General features: G+C 38.8%; 1 protein-coding gene across 1 annotated transcript; it reads right to left on the reverse strand.

Annotated features, from left to right (window-relative positions):
* Positions 1-1,856: 1,856 nt before the first annotated feature.
* Positions 1,857-13,709, reverse strand: LOC140937549 (uncharacterized). The gene is made up of 7 exons (XM_073387110.1): positions 13,283-13,709; positions 10,802-11,095; positions 8,245-8,410; positions 7,073-7,326; positions 6,434-6,721; positions 5,717-5,794; positions 1,857-4,191 (listed from the first exon to the last, which is right to left on the reverse strand). Exons 1-7 carry the CDS (start codon positions 13,581-13,583, stop codon positions 3,998-4,000), a joined length of 1,575 nt encoding a protein of 524 aa, XP_073243211.1. The 5' UTR covers positions 13,584-13,709; the 3' UTR covers positions 1,857-3,997.
* Between the last annotated feature and the right edge of the window lie 83 nt (positions 13,710-13,792).

Below are 13,792 nucleotides of genomic sequence, written 5' to 3' on the forward strand. Positions count from 1 at the left end.
GATCTAGGAGAAATACTGACCGATTTCCTAGACGAGCGCCGAAGGCGCAAGCTTATAGGGGGTCCGGGGGCATGCTCTACCTTGAGATTTCTACGCCATTCAGCCAGCCTTTGGGCAGTTTCATTCTCCTTGGATGAAGCCTTGCAAATCGGCGGATTATTTCATCTCTCGATTTCAACTTGGAAAGTCTTTAATTGTTATTAAAAATTTATTTAATTATGAAAAATCTGACCGATTTCCTTAAAACCTGTGGAAACGGGTGTGGATCAGCGCCTGAAGCGAGATTGCTGTGCTGATCGCGAACGGGACTTAACTTGTGCGTGATGCACATAGAGTTTGTCTGCTAAACTTCAGAACCTCTGGCTCTTGGTTGCGACGAAACACCAGTTTTCAGACTAAACACGTTTTAAACATGTTTAAAGACGGATTTTCACAGCTTTTAATTTAAAAAAGTGCCAAAACAAATAAATATACTGTCAAAAGTATCTAAAGGGATTCAGAAATACGTAAACAAATTTCAAGATTTTATATACAATGCTTTTTTTTATCGTAAGTGATAAAACTCTTATAACAACTGATTTATCTGCAGGGATAAAAGCAATATGCTACAGTCTACAGGGAATCGTGCATTAGCGTGGAAGACCCCAATTCTGACACGTGTCGACGAAGTTTTCTCTTGAATCCAGACGACTGAACTATACTAAGCAGGATCTTCACAATTAGTAAAACAGTTGCCACAAGACAGTATGTGAAGTACAAAAATACTGCCACTCCTACTCCAAAGGTCATTATCGGGAAGAGAAAAACAAGGAAGCAGATAAAAGCTACACAAAATGTTCCTCCAAATACTGTTATCGCACTCAGCAAGACCAGCATGAACGAGCTCGAAACAAAGGCTACAAAGACTATGAAAGGAAAAGATCCGAGGAATGTACAAATAACCAAGAAAAGAGAGATTAGAGGATGGTTTTGCATAAATTCTTTGCTTTGTAAGAGCAAATGAAATCCTGGCCAATGTTTCAGGTTGGTCTCGAGTTTGTTCCACATCTCTCTGAGTTTGGACCCCAGCTGTAGAAACAAAGATTCGATGTTCTCAATCCTAATCATGGCGAAAAAGCACTAGAAAAAAGAATGGGAAAACATAAAACAAAATAATAAAGGTCCTCCATGACACAGAACAGTGAGAAAAAACCCCATAAAAAAACAAAATCTTGTGAGGTTTTAACTGCTTTGTGTGTGCAGTCCCTTACAACTCTTTTCACTGTACTTTTTTCTGCGTGAAATTAAACCTTTCTCTTACCTGTATACACTTCTTTATAGTTGTTTGCCGTCTACCAAGAGAATAATCTAATTGCAAAGTATAAATATGGGTCCGTTTAGACTATCCAGTCAAATATAAACAGATTTGGAAGTTGTCTCAGTTTTTTTAGAGTTATGTCACAGCTGAAACGAACACTAACTGCGTCACAGACGAACGTTGCACGCGCACAGCTCAAATTCAAGTAAAAGTAAACATCTTCCTTTGAAGATTTGCGCGCAAAGGAAGGCGGGAGGAAGAAAACGGGCGAGACGACGCTTTAGTCTCTCATTTTTCTCTTTCCCATGGTCCCTTGCGCTTTGTCTCTAGTCACTTACATATCACTCACGCTTCTTTGCGAAAAACGAAGCGCCTGAGGAGGGGGTAGTAGTGTTACTGTTGCCCAGCCGTCTGCGTGTAAAGCAGCTCAAGGTCAATCGGGAAACTTGAAAGCGGGCGTCGCTTAAAGATGCATTCTATACGATACCATTCCTTTCATTTCGTGCTGAAGACTCCAGTTTCAATTTTCTTTCTTGCAGTAAAATAGTGACAAGGTAAAAAAATTTGAACTGACTTTAATAGTTGGTAATTATACTAGTAACGAGAGGGAACTGACACACGATTGACTCACAGAAGTATCTGTACACCTTAGGAATTATCCTTTTTCGCTTTGCGAATTTGTTACACATCACTATAGTCCCTAAATAAAGTTTCGTCATGATTACAATTATTTTAGAAGCCATCCTTGCAGCAAGATCAACGCTTCACTAGAATTTAATAGGCTCTATCTAATATAAAGCAAAGAAATACTCATATTTTGTAACACATGTACTAAAAAACGTGCTTAGTTTAAATCAACTCGGCTCTGATAAAGTCAATCAGGAGAAAAGTTTTGCGACTGCTAGAAGTCGCTAACTTCTCTTTTCGGACCAAACTTACCCTTTTATTCAAAAGCACCTACAATCAAAGTAAACTTTGAGAAAAACTACTTTAAACGAATAGCACAAATTACTGCTAAAGAGCTTTCACAGGAAACTGTCACATCATAGGACTTCACTGAAAAAGTACTCGGAATTCATCATTTGAATGGTAACATCATAGGACTGCGTCTCTAAACGTAGAAGTAAGCATTAACGCGTCGTTTACAAGTATCCGGATATTTTTGAAAACGGAGATTTTTTTCCCTTTTTGGAAAAAACGCGTATCTAAACGTAGCGTACCCGAATCGTTTTTTGCCCGTCCACACGAAAAAGCTAAAACGATGAAAATATGATAGCATCCCTTATACAGGGCAAGCGCTGGATAATGAATGACATTATCGTTTTGGAAAAAAACCTTTTTCGTCCGCCCATACGAAAGTGATAAGCCTTTTTTTTTTTTAAAAAAAAAACAAAAAACAATCTGGAGACCGTTTGCGAAAACGTACGTTCTGTCTGCCCGAAAACGCCGTTTAATTGTGGACGAATGACTAAAAAGGAGAAGAATCTCCGACGAAGTCTTAATGACGTGTGTCCATAATTTATAGAAAGGATTTTAAAATAGTTTGGATTTCTGATAACTCATATAGAGAACCGAATCCAACATGTTGGTCGAACATCACGCAACACCGTTGAGTCTGCTTCACACTAGAGGCGTTCTTTCTACTATTGGCACGCAAGTTCCTCTTCTCACACACCTAGAGAAAGCATAATAACTAGTTGCGATAAAAATAGCAGGAAAACTGCACAGTTTAACACCGCCATAACGAGCGACTGACCTCTTTTCATAGAAAATAGCTTGGCTACTTTGAAGTCGAGCACCAAACAAGGTAGGGTGTTGAGCCGAATTGCAATATGAACAGTGGAGTTGTTTCAGGACGCTCCGCTATTACTTCTTTGGGGCTGTTTACATTGAGGGAAAAAGATCCTAGCACAAGGAAAGGCCTATAAGGCGGAACAATTTCTCGTTGGGCTTACACTGCAGAAATTCTAGCCATCATGCCCTTAGGACCATTTTGCTTCCTTTACTTTGCTTTTTTGCATGCCAACTGAATACAAAAAACATATGGCGCTAAAATGATCCGCCCTCTAGGATCTTCCTCCCGCGTTGTAAACAGCCTCTTTCTTGCTTATTTTGGGGTTAGCCTTGGGGTTGCACAGGTATCGTGGTCAAAAACCTTCTCCCAAAACAGTCCCATAATGCAATGCCTTCAACACTGATCAAGCCTCAAACAAAAGAATGTTTTCAGTCACGTGGGCATCATTTTCACAAGACGTCACGGCGGCCATATTGGTGTACAACACAATAAAATGGTTGGTGCAAAGAAAGATCGTGCGGGGATTTTAAAAACTCTTTTCTCAAGTAAAAACTACCATTTGCATAGCTGCTAACCACGTGAGAAAAACGATCCATATACCGGGGAACCTAGATATAACGAAGTCAGTGCCAAGGGACTGACAAAATTTGTTCGCTATAAAGAGGTTTCGTTTTATCGAGGTTCGTTGCTATATATTGTACTATTACTGGGGTAAACAAAATCGTTCGTTTTACAGAGGACGTCGTTATATAGAAGTTCGTTATATCGTGGTTTCACTGTAGTCACCGTGACGTCATCTAAAAACGTTCTATACCGTTACTGCCTTATTACCAGAAATTTTCGCGAAAATCGCAAATAGGCATGTAGTAAAGCGGGGCATGTTTTCGATGACGCGATTTTAACACTTATAAAATATCTGCTATTAATGGGTACCCGAGTTCAACTAGAATATTATATAGGGCGCCCACAGTGCTGCCGGCTTTAACCTCCCAAAACCTCAGCACTTCGTCCGCCGGATTTTCTTTTCGCCCTTGAAGAAATTTGATTGAGGAGTTGTCCATTCCTAGTTTTTCAGCTAAGATTTTCCAGCTATCATCTCCTGAAAGAAAGTAAGAAAGTAGGGATTTAGCTTACTTGCTGGCGAGCTTTAACAAAAAAACTAAACAAATGTTTAACCATATAGGTTTACACAGAAGGAAGGCGAGGGGAGGGGAATCCAAATTTTGTCGGACGTCAGATCGTAGGTTTGGGAAATTCATCTGAAAAATGCACACAGTTGCCATACATGACGTAATAATAATAACGACCTTACGAAACGACGACGATGGCAACTGGAGCGTCTAAAACAGAATAGAACAACACAACAACCCTGCAAGTGCATAACGCCTTTCTAGATCTGTTAAAGGGACACAGTCAGCTGTGGGACCGCGCTGACCCGGACACTACTTTCGTCAGTTTGAAAAGCGTTTACCTCAACCCGAATCAAATGTACCTATCGGATACATCTACAAATCCGCTTTAATCCTGCCTAGTGTTTCATTCGATCCTCGATCTTTTACAGAAAACCTCTTTTTGAGCAAACTTTTACTTTTATTTGCCGTTTCTGCACATCTGCGACGTAAAATGACCAAACTTTAACTTTGTTTAAGTTGATCACGACAAAGGTGAGTGCAAGGCAACAAATGCCTCGGACCCAAACCTCTCTCCGGCTCCAAACTTTCAACTTTCAAGTAACTGGGTGACTTGGCCGGAATGATGGAAAAAAAGTTTGACTCGAAGGACGCAAAATCTATTTCACAGCAACGTTTTCATCGGCGGTTTTTGAAGGACGTAAACACTCGAGTCGACGACAATTTTATCTGTTTATTTTTAAACTTTGATATGCTACCTAAAATTCAACTCCAGGAAAACTCCTCTACAAAACCTCAAATTGGAAAGCCGGTGTGGAGTGCCGTAGCCAGCGATTGATTGTTTAAGCTCCTTTCAAGTGGTACGAACAGTACTTTTGCCTTATTTTCTTTCTTCTTTTTGTCTTTTAACTATAGTTTTAACCGCAGAGGCTCAGGAAGGCGTCGACGGAAAAACATTTTTTTCCCTGTCGAAAAAAATTATTTTGGTTTTATGATGAATGTCTGTCTTGCTTCTTTCAGCAGCCGATTTTGCAAAGAACGAAACGTTTACCGTCAAAGCTTTTTGTACTCTTTCTCCACAGTGTAATGTAATGTAATGTATTTGTAATTTATTGTAATGTAATATCATGCAATGCCATGTAACGTTAGTATTGTAACGCTGTGGAGTATTTAATAAAAGTTTGAAAAGTTTAAAAAAAAAAATTGTACTCTTTAGTTCACTATTATATCACTGCAGTCTCATGTCCCGCAACTTTATTCTTAACACCCAGTTCTCTGAAGCTCTTTGTTCCATCTTCTCATTTCCCATTTGTAAAACTGTCAAAATGAATCTGAGGTTTGCCATTTGCCATAAAAGTGATTCTAAAGCTCTTTATCATTGGATTCGGTTTTTTCGCACGGTAGCGAAAATTATCAAGGCTTCGGCTTCAATTTATGTAAGAACTGAGCCAATACGTAACTGTCAATCAAATCGCGTATTGAGGTTAAACATACCACACAATTCCCTGGTGAGATTTCTTCGGACAGAGTAACCAACGTCTCTGATATATTTCTTTGGTGGCAACAAAGGACCTGTAAACAGAATAATTGCAAACTTTGTGAGGAAATTTTAGTCTGCATCTACAAAAACAATGCTGAAGTGTTGAGTTTTGATTGTATTTTGACGTCTTTCACGTTATACGCCTACGGGTATCACTTAGAAGAAGGCAGTGAAATTCTGAAGTGAAATGTGTTTTAAACAACATGTTAGATTCTCTTTTTTCCAATTCTCCATAATACACTCTGTTTGCGCTCCCCCCCAAAAAATAAATAAATAAAATACTTATAAAACTATTAAATCCGTGAGCCTCTGTACTCTCACAAGTTATTTTCACGAGCTTTTGCCGATAGGCCGCGTAGCTCAATCCGCTTGAATACTGAAAGAACTCATCCGGAGGTAGTAAATTCCATTCTCACTGCGGACAAAAACATTGCCCGCGATTCCTGTTTTATCTTACAGTCCACTGTTTCTCACCTATTTGTTGTCTAGCATACGTTATACTTATTGTTTTCAAATGCGCATGGGAAATGGGCGCGCGAGGGAGACACGCGACCTCTCCCCTCGCGTGTCCCCCTCGCGCGCCCCGTTCTTTCTTGCCCCGTCACTTCAAAGAGCCTGGGGATAGGAAAATAGAGAATCAACTACACGTTACACTTCTTGCACCCGCTTACCAGTCAGTCCTTCATAAGTTGATAACACCTCCCTAAAAATTGTAATTGCAGTAACTCTGCGTCCTTCGCTCGATAGTGAGTCAAGAAACTTGCGGATGCGGTACTCTTTACTTTCTCGCACAAGTTCTGCTGTAGAAACCATTTTATTGATTCCAATATCTTGGGTAAGTTGCTGTTGTAAGAGCTCTAAGGTATCCGGTTCTTGCGCCCTCAGACGACTGACAATTTCAGAAGCTTGGGTTTCATCTAGATCACCAAAGAATTCGACTTTCTTCTTTTCACTGGGATCTAAACAAATAAAGGAACCACGTGAAAAAAGGTACAGGAGAATGACAAGCAGCAGTTGTACAAATAAACCGAGAGTGACAAATGGACTTTTTTAGCAAATCATATGTACAATGCATAGAAAATCGGTGACTCTCAAATATCGATGAGTGGTTACCACATGTATGTTCTTAACCTGCGATCAGGCGCTCCTTCTTCCCTTCTTGTTTGGGAGGCGAGGGCAAAAGTTCTTTTTCCCCGCTTTTTCCGTCCGCCGATGTTCACTCTTTCCCCGAAAAAGAAAGCCTGATCGCAGGTTACTGTGTTCTGGCAGTGGATCATATTTTAGTCGATGGGAAGGCCGGCCTTACTTACTTAATGATGCCATTTTCCCTGTAACTTCTTTAACACCAGCATCAGTGTAGTCCAACTGGCAGCCAAGGCTTTTCTCAAGAATATATGTACAATCTTTACGCTCAGCTCGATTAACAGCAGCTAGAAGAGCTTGAACTGTCGCACTGCGTCCCTTGATCGAGACCCAACCTCTTATGCAGTTTGATGTTGGCCCTTCAGCACTTCCTTCCATTTTGGTTTCCTTGCCAGCTGGGAGGTCAAGCTCTTGGTAAAGTCTAAGAAAGGAAAATAACACGAGTGCTTAACTGCAAAGTAGCTTTAGTTGGTAGTTGAGGTACCTTTTCACTGCCTATGATATCGTTATAGAGTGGAATGGAGTGTATTGTCCTTAATAAACAAAGCTTATGGGATATTTGCACAGAAACGCTGTTGTCCTTTCTTTGACGAGATTGCATCGTTGTTGTCTGGATGGTGTAGATCACTAAATTGTAGTGAGGTTTTTTTTTTGCAAAAATAATAGACAATTTTATTAAAAAAACTATTAAAATCCTATTTACAATTAATTCGCTTAAAAAAAAGAAAAAACTATTTTTCTTATAATCCTTAAATAAATGCCGCACTCTTCTGTTTGGAAGTGGTCTTTATTCAAGGGCGGCGTTCACTGGCAAAACTTTGGTGTCGTTTAATCGAGTAAAGACGGGACTTTTTTATACTAATTTAAAAACATACAGGAATTTGACACATAAAGTTTTAATATTATCCCAGAAAGTGGCCAGGAAAAATAGTTAACTCTTTTCAAGGTCAAAGAAATATTTTCAAGGATGCAGTTTGTCAAGAATTTACAATACTCAAGACCGTAAACAAGACTAAAGAGTTAAACAATGTCAACAAGGTTGCACGTCTTCAACTTGTGTCATTTCAAACTCAAATGGCCTAAAGCAGCATGATAAATATGCGACTTCCACATTTCTCAAAATGCACCTTATTTGCGCCCCCCCCCCCCAAAATTTTGCATAGGCATTGTTTTCACTTTCTCATGGCATGGCTGCAATACACAGGAAAAAGGACAAACAAAGGTTATGCAAATTTTCTTTCTTTAGGGGGGGGGGGGGAAGGGGTGGGGAGGGGAATAAGGTGCATTATGTGAAATGTCGAAGTGGTGAATATGATTTCACATTTGAATTTTGACAAACCCCTTCCATCCATTTCCAAACAAATTTTCTTCATCCATGGACTGGCAGAACTCTTTAAGGACTTCAGGCTTATCTTCCAAAATATCTTGTACTAGGGAGTCTAATGTAAAGTGACCAGTGTCTTGTATAGGCGGAGGTGTGGGCTCTCTCAAAACCAGGAAGGAACCTACCCCAGTAAAAGTATGAGTACACTCATTCATTAGAAGTACGGTATTAAGAAAAATATCTTAGGGCTCTATGCAAAATGTCCCCTGCCACCCTCATTTCCTCTTTGGAGGGGAGCTTTTGCATGGAGCAAGAACTTTATGAGACAAACATTTCACATGTTGTTCATGCATTACAGTCAGTGTCTGTAATCCAAAGGCAGTTCATAATGAATGGAAATATATGAAATGACTCATATTTTGAACAGGAGATAAATTTAATTATATGGAAGTGGAAAAAGATCTCCACAGTTGAATAAACAACCTAAGAGGTTGAAAAGCAATGAGGGTTGTCCAATACTCCAACAAATTTATACATGGCATTGTACAACTGTATATTGTATTGCCTTCATAATACAATACTGTACAAAAACATAACAACTGAAAAAGAACAAAACAAAACAAAACAAAACAATGAGACATTTAACAGAGCCATGCATAAATGTATTGGAGTATTGGACAAGACCAGTATGAAGTAACCTGAAAAGCTTGACTGGGAATGAAACCTGACCTTTTTGATGACCAGACACAGCGCTTGATTCATTAATATAAACAAGCCAACTATAGAGTAGGCCATGGTGAGTTTATAATATACCCAATGGTGGAAATGGTTGGCTTAATGGATAGAGCATTGCATCTAGTCCTCGCAAAAGTTAGGGTTTGATTCCCGGTCAAGCCTGGATTTTATCAGGTTCTTTTTTAACCACTAAGGTTGTTCATTCAACTGCAAGGATCATGTTCATTTTCAAATCTTTACTCACAGCTCAAAAAATAAGTCATTTCATATATTTCCATTCATGTCATTTCCACCAACAGGTATATTAGGAATTCACAATGGCCTCCTCTCCACTGAGTTAGTGTGATTAGCTTTAATAATGGATAGAGCATTGCATCTAGTCATCGCAAAAGTTAGGGTTTGATTCCCAGTCAAGCCTGGATTTTTGCAGGTTCTTTTTCAACCACTTAGGTTGTTCATTCAACTGCAAGGATCATGTTCACTTTGAAGTTCATTGTCTACATGAAAGTTTTTATATCAGATAGATCTTACACTTTCATTGGGAGACTACGATTCTCTGCTCAACTGCTTGGTTACTACATGTAAGCTATACTCCAAGCATGTGTTTACTAACCAATTTTGACAAAACACTGAGACACTTATGGAAGGAGTTCTAACACTTCTTACATAGACTTCAAATCAAGGCAAAGTGTAAATGTGCTCAGCTATCAATTAGTATGAACCATTTTTAAACATTTTCCTAACCAAATTAATACATCAGAGTTTCACTGGTTTAATATTCAGTTTGCTTAATAAAGCAAAGGCATAACTTTTTATATTAAGTATCAAGTGAAAGAAATAGTATAATAGTATAAATAGTATAATAGTATAATAGAAATAGTGCTTAATAAAACAAAGGCATGACTTTTCATATTACGTATTAAGTGAAAGAAATAGTATGTATTGTTCTTATCTGTCATGATTAATGCTTTATTTAGCTGCCATTCAAGGTATGTACATTCTATATTTTGTTTCCTTACAGTGTATTCATCGCTATTTTTGTAGTTAAAAGTTTTGCACTCCCTTATTCTTATCTTGTTTTGTTCATCTCAAAATTATTAATCACACATATCCATACCCAAAATAAATGTCATTATTATTCATTCAAAATATTTCCCTGATTCTGATTGGCTAAAAGCACACGTTTAATTCACCATAACCAGTCACTGATGACCAAATTTGGAAGAAATTTGACTTTAACGAGGAAATGACGTCAAAAATGCAGCGTTTTCGCAGGTTAAGGTACCGTCAACCGAGAAGACCTGGGGACGAGGTTGAGTTGTTTTGGTTGTGAACTTGAAAAAATGGCGGACATTTCACTCGTTTCAAGAGTAAGAACTAGGCGAAAAAATAGCTAAAAACATGGCAAGAACAGCAAGAAGACAACTCGAAGGGCGACATCTGCTATTTGGAGAATATTTGCAGCGCTGGACAAACCTAAACGTACACTATCGAAGATGAACTGAACATCGATGAATCGATGGAGGTAAGCATGTTATAGCTATGTTTTTAAACTAGGAATTATTTTGAATGAATAATAAAACAGTTACTGAATTCGGCTTTTGTATCATATGAAGAATTATGGAGATCTCGGAGGGTGTTATCCACCTCGGCCTACGGCCTTGACGGATAACACCCTCCTGAATCTCCATAATTCTTCGTAAGATACTCAGCCTCATTCATTAACTGTTAAATAAATAAGAAGAGAATCATTAATGAAATAGTGAACCACAACGTACAAAATGGGACAGGAAAATGATATGATGAACATGATACAATGTATAATGGTGTATGGTACCTGTCATTCCAGCAGCCTCCAGTAATTTCCGGGCTATTTTTGGATGAACTTTTTCCAGTTCACGAGCAAAATCTTTGAAAGCTTTAGGACCCTTTCTGGGGAGAATCTCACTCAACAACATTTCCATTCTCTGTGATGCTTGTCTTGTATCAGATAAAAGATTTTGCTTATCAATGTCATCTAGTAAACCACATGAATGAAGCTGCTCTGCTACTTTGTTAAGGTTCATCTGTTGGAGATTCTCAAAATTGCTCAAGAGTATCTGCTTGTGTTGATCTGTCATTCCAGCATCAGCTAAATTCATATATTGTCAAAACCAAAAGAGCATTAGTCAAGACTAATAAGTATAACCCGCATTTGAATACCCTGCTTGCAGAGGTTTCTTTCCAGCATGTTTTTAACCTTTACAAAGTCTTTGACATTGATGACATTTACTAGTGTCCTGTTTGCTAATATCTTAATTCGTTTACTATAAGTTTTAGATGTGGTTTCGTTAACTTCTTGTTAGTCAGTTCATGGACTAAGAACAAAACTTCCCTTGTGATGCCTGGGAAAGTAAAATTCTTACTCAAGAAGAATAGCATCCTGCATGAAGTTTATCTTCCTTGCTTCCTAAATATCTTGACTGTTTGCAACCACAAAAGTAAAGTTAATAAAGACTGACTGCCAGACTTTGGCGCCTTGTTTACTACTACTACTACAGTACTATGGCCGAGCAAAAGCGCGCCTCAAAAACAAAATTAACTGAATAATTATGGCAAATAAAGGGCCGAATTGCCACAGAAATGCTTCATGAATTTTATCATGTGATACTTCTGATCATTGAAATTTTAACTTGTGTAAAACTTTCTGTATTTGAGTAATCTACGATGATCTCTAAACATTTTGACGTCAGCGAACAGGACATTATGAAACGACTCACAGGTGAAACAATATACTGATAAGTGCTGACCATAAAATTGTGGGTCCCATGATCATTTGCAGGCTCACAAAGGATGCTGACGCATGTCGCATCCTTTGACTCTCTGAGTGAAGTGTTAGCTTATTGTTTCCACGATATAACAATAATTTAACTTTATGGCGAGATGCTTTTGTTCAACTCTCTTCTTTTAGCAACTGCATTAACTCAACTTAAAAAATACTTTGACTTTATAAAAATTAATATTTCAGGATTTAAGCCAGTAAAATGTATAGAATGCAAGAAAAACAAACATGAAGTCCAAGGGTTTCAAATTGTGCTTGAAGTTGTTTTGGTCAGTGTGCAAATAACCTATCCTTTCCATGAAAATGAAATATCCTGGCTTTTTTACAACTTTTTTGATTTGCTTCATCTCATTTTATATAATTTTTATGAAAGCACAATTCTTTCATGTGAATTTATGCTTTCAGAAGGAAAAAACTTTGAAGAAACGTTGTGTTTACAACCATGGCGAATTTCACTATAAGCAAATTACCCCTCATTCAGCTGATTTCGCTGGAGACAAAAACGTCACCTTTGATTTCTCAGATACTTGCCTTTTTGGGCACCCTGTTTATTTTGACTAACAAGATTTTTTAAGCCTTGCTTCACACTTTTTATTCCAAAGTTTCAATGCACGAAAGTTATGACAAATGCTGTAACTGAATAAAGTCACGCTACAAGCTTTAAGACTGGACAACTTGATCTTTCTGGTATCTTTTGTTCTTCTATTGTCTCCAAAACAATCAAATGTTTCACCAATTTCCACTTACAAATAATATTGTTTCAATTGGCGGCATTCCATGATGCACTCTAGAAACTTTAAGGGGAATGGGTACAAGCATTGGGCACAATGACTTTTGGGATTGACGTTAGTTATGATGGGTTGATAGTATTCAAGTCAACCATTAACCTCGGGGGGGGGGGGGGGGGGGATACTTTAGGAATTTCTGGGTGGGGATGTGCCGCTGGGAGCCTGGAACCCTTGACCTTTACCAGAGCTAGTTCAGCTGAATTTTGCTACCCTATACTAGAGTAAACTCCCCAAATCCTCCTATCCTAGAGTAGCTGTGTACCTAGTCTAGATAAAATCTTCAACCAACTGATCAGTTTCCTGAAAAATGATACCCTATTCTAGAGCCAAACGCTCTGATTTATATACCCTATCCTAGAGTAAACTGCTTGAAAACCATACCCTTCACAGCGGCACATACCTATATAGCCCATATATGGCAGTACCCCCCCCCCCCCCCCCGGGCCATTAACCAGTCATAAGTAATGCTTGTGTACCAACACGATCCCAGAAATCATTGTGATGAAAGCTTGTGCCCATTCCATTTAGGCAAATACAAAATAAGATTGGCCAAAGGGAGGATTTTGAGCCCATGCGACTGAGAAACCTTCACTTGCTTCCACTAAAACCGCTGGACACAAAACCTCCCCTGGGTCGTCGTTACATTGTCACAACCTTCCCCTTATAGTTTCTGGAATGGGGAATAAAACTCAAAATAAAATGTCCTTACCTTTCTTAAAAGACGAAATATCAATACCTGACTCTTCTATCAGAGGCATGGCCAGATGACGCTGTCTCTTGTACAAAGCAGCAACAAAACACTGGAAAGCTGTAGGTCCTCTTCTTGGAATCATGTCGATTAATTCTTCTGCACGGTCTCCTCTCGTACTGTGAGCTTTGACAGTCTCCCTGTCTTCTTCATCAAGACATTCGGACAGGTCATTTAACAGCTTTGAAGGATCCAAGTCCTTAATGAGGTCCGCACGGTGTCTTTGGAGAATTTTTCTGTGCTCTTCTAACATCCCCGCCATCTTCAAAAGATACGAATTCGCGGAAGCAATGAGTTTTACACGATTTTATCGAGCTGATCCCACATTTCGACGTTTGTTGTCTTGTACTCCGTTACTTCACTCCCCAGGCAAATCTATAAACTTTCCTTTCCGAGCTTCCTTTCCGTTTTATAGTGTGCAAATTTGGACAAAAAGGAGCCTGCAGTACAACAAAGCTAGAAACAATTCTA

This window comes from Porites lutea, chromosome 5 (genome assembly GCF_958299795.1).
Source record: "Porites lutea chromosome 5, jaPorLute2.1, whole genome shotgun sequence".
Taxonomy (NCBI): Eukaryota; Metazoa; Cnidaria; class Anthozoa; order Scleractinia; family Poritidae; genus Porites; species Porites lutea.

Bases quoted from the DNA above. Each gene is read 5' to 3' on its own strand.
- LOC140937549 (XM_073387110.1), bottom strand. From the start codon at position 13,583: ATGGCGGGGATGTTAGAAGAGCACAGAAAAATTCTCCAAAGACACCGT. The intron at 11,096-13,282 runs GTAAGGACATTT...ATATGAATTTAG, and splicing joins TATTTCGTCTTTTAAGAAAG to CTGATGCTGGAATGACAGAT. The intron at 8,411-10,801 runs GTACCATACACC...TTACTGGGGTAG, and splicing joins GGAGGCTGCTGGAATGACAG to GTTCCTTCCTGGTTTTGAGA.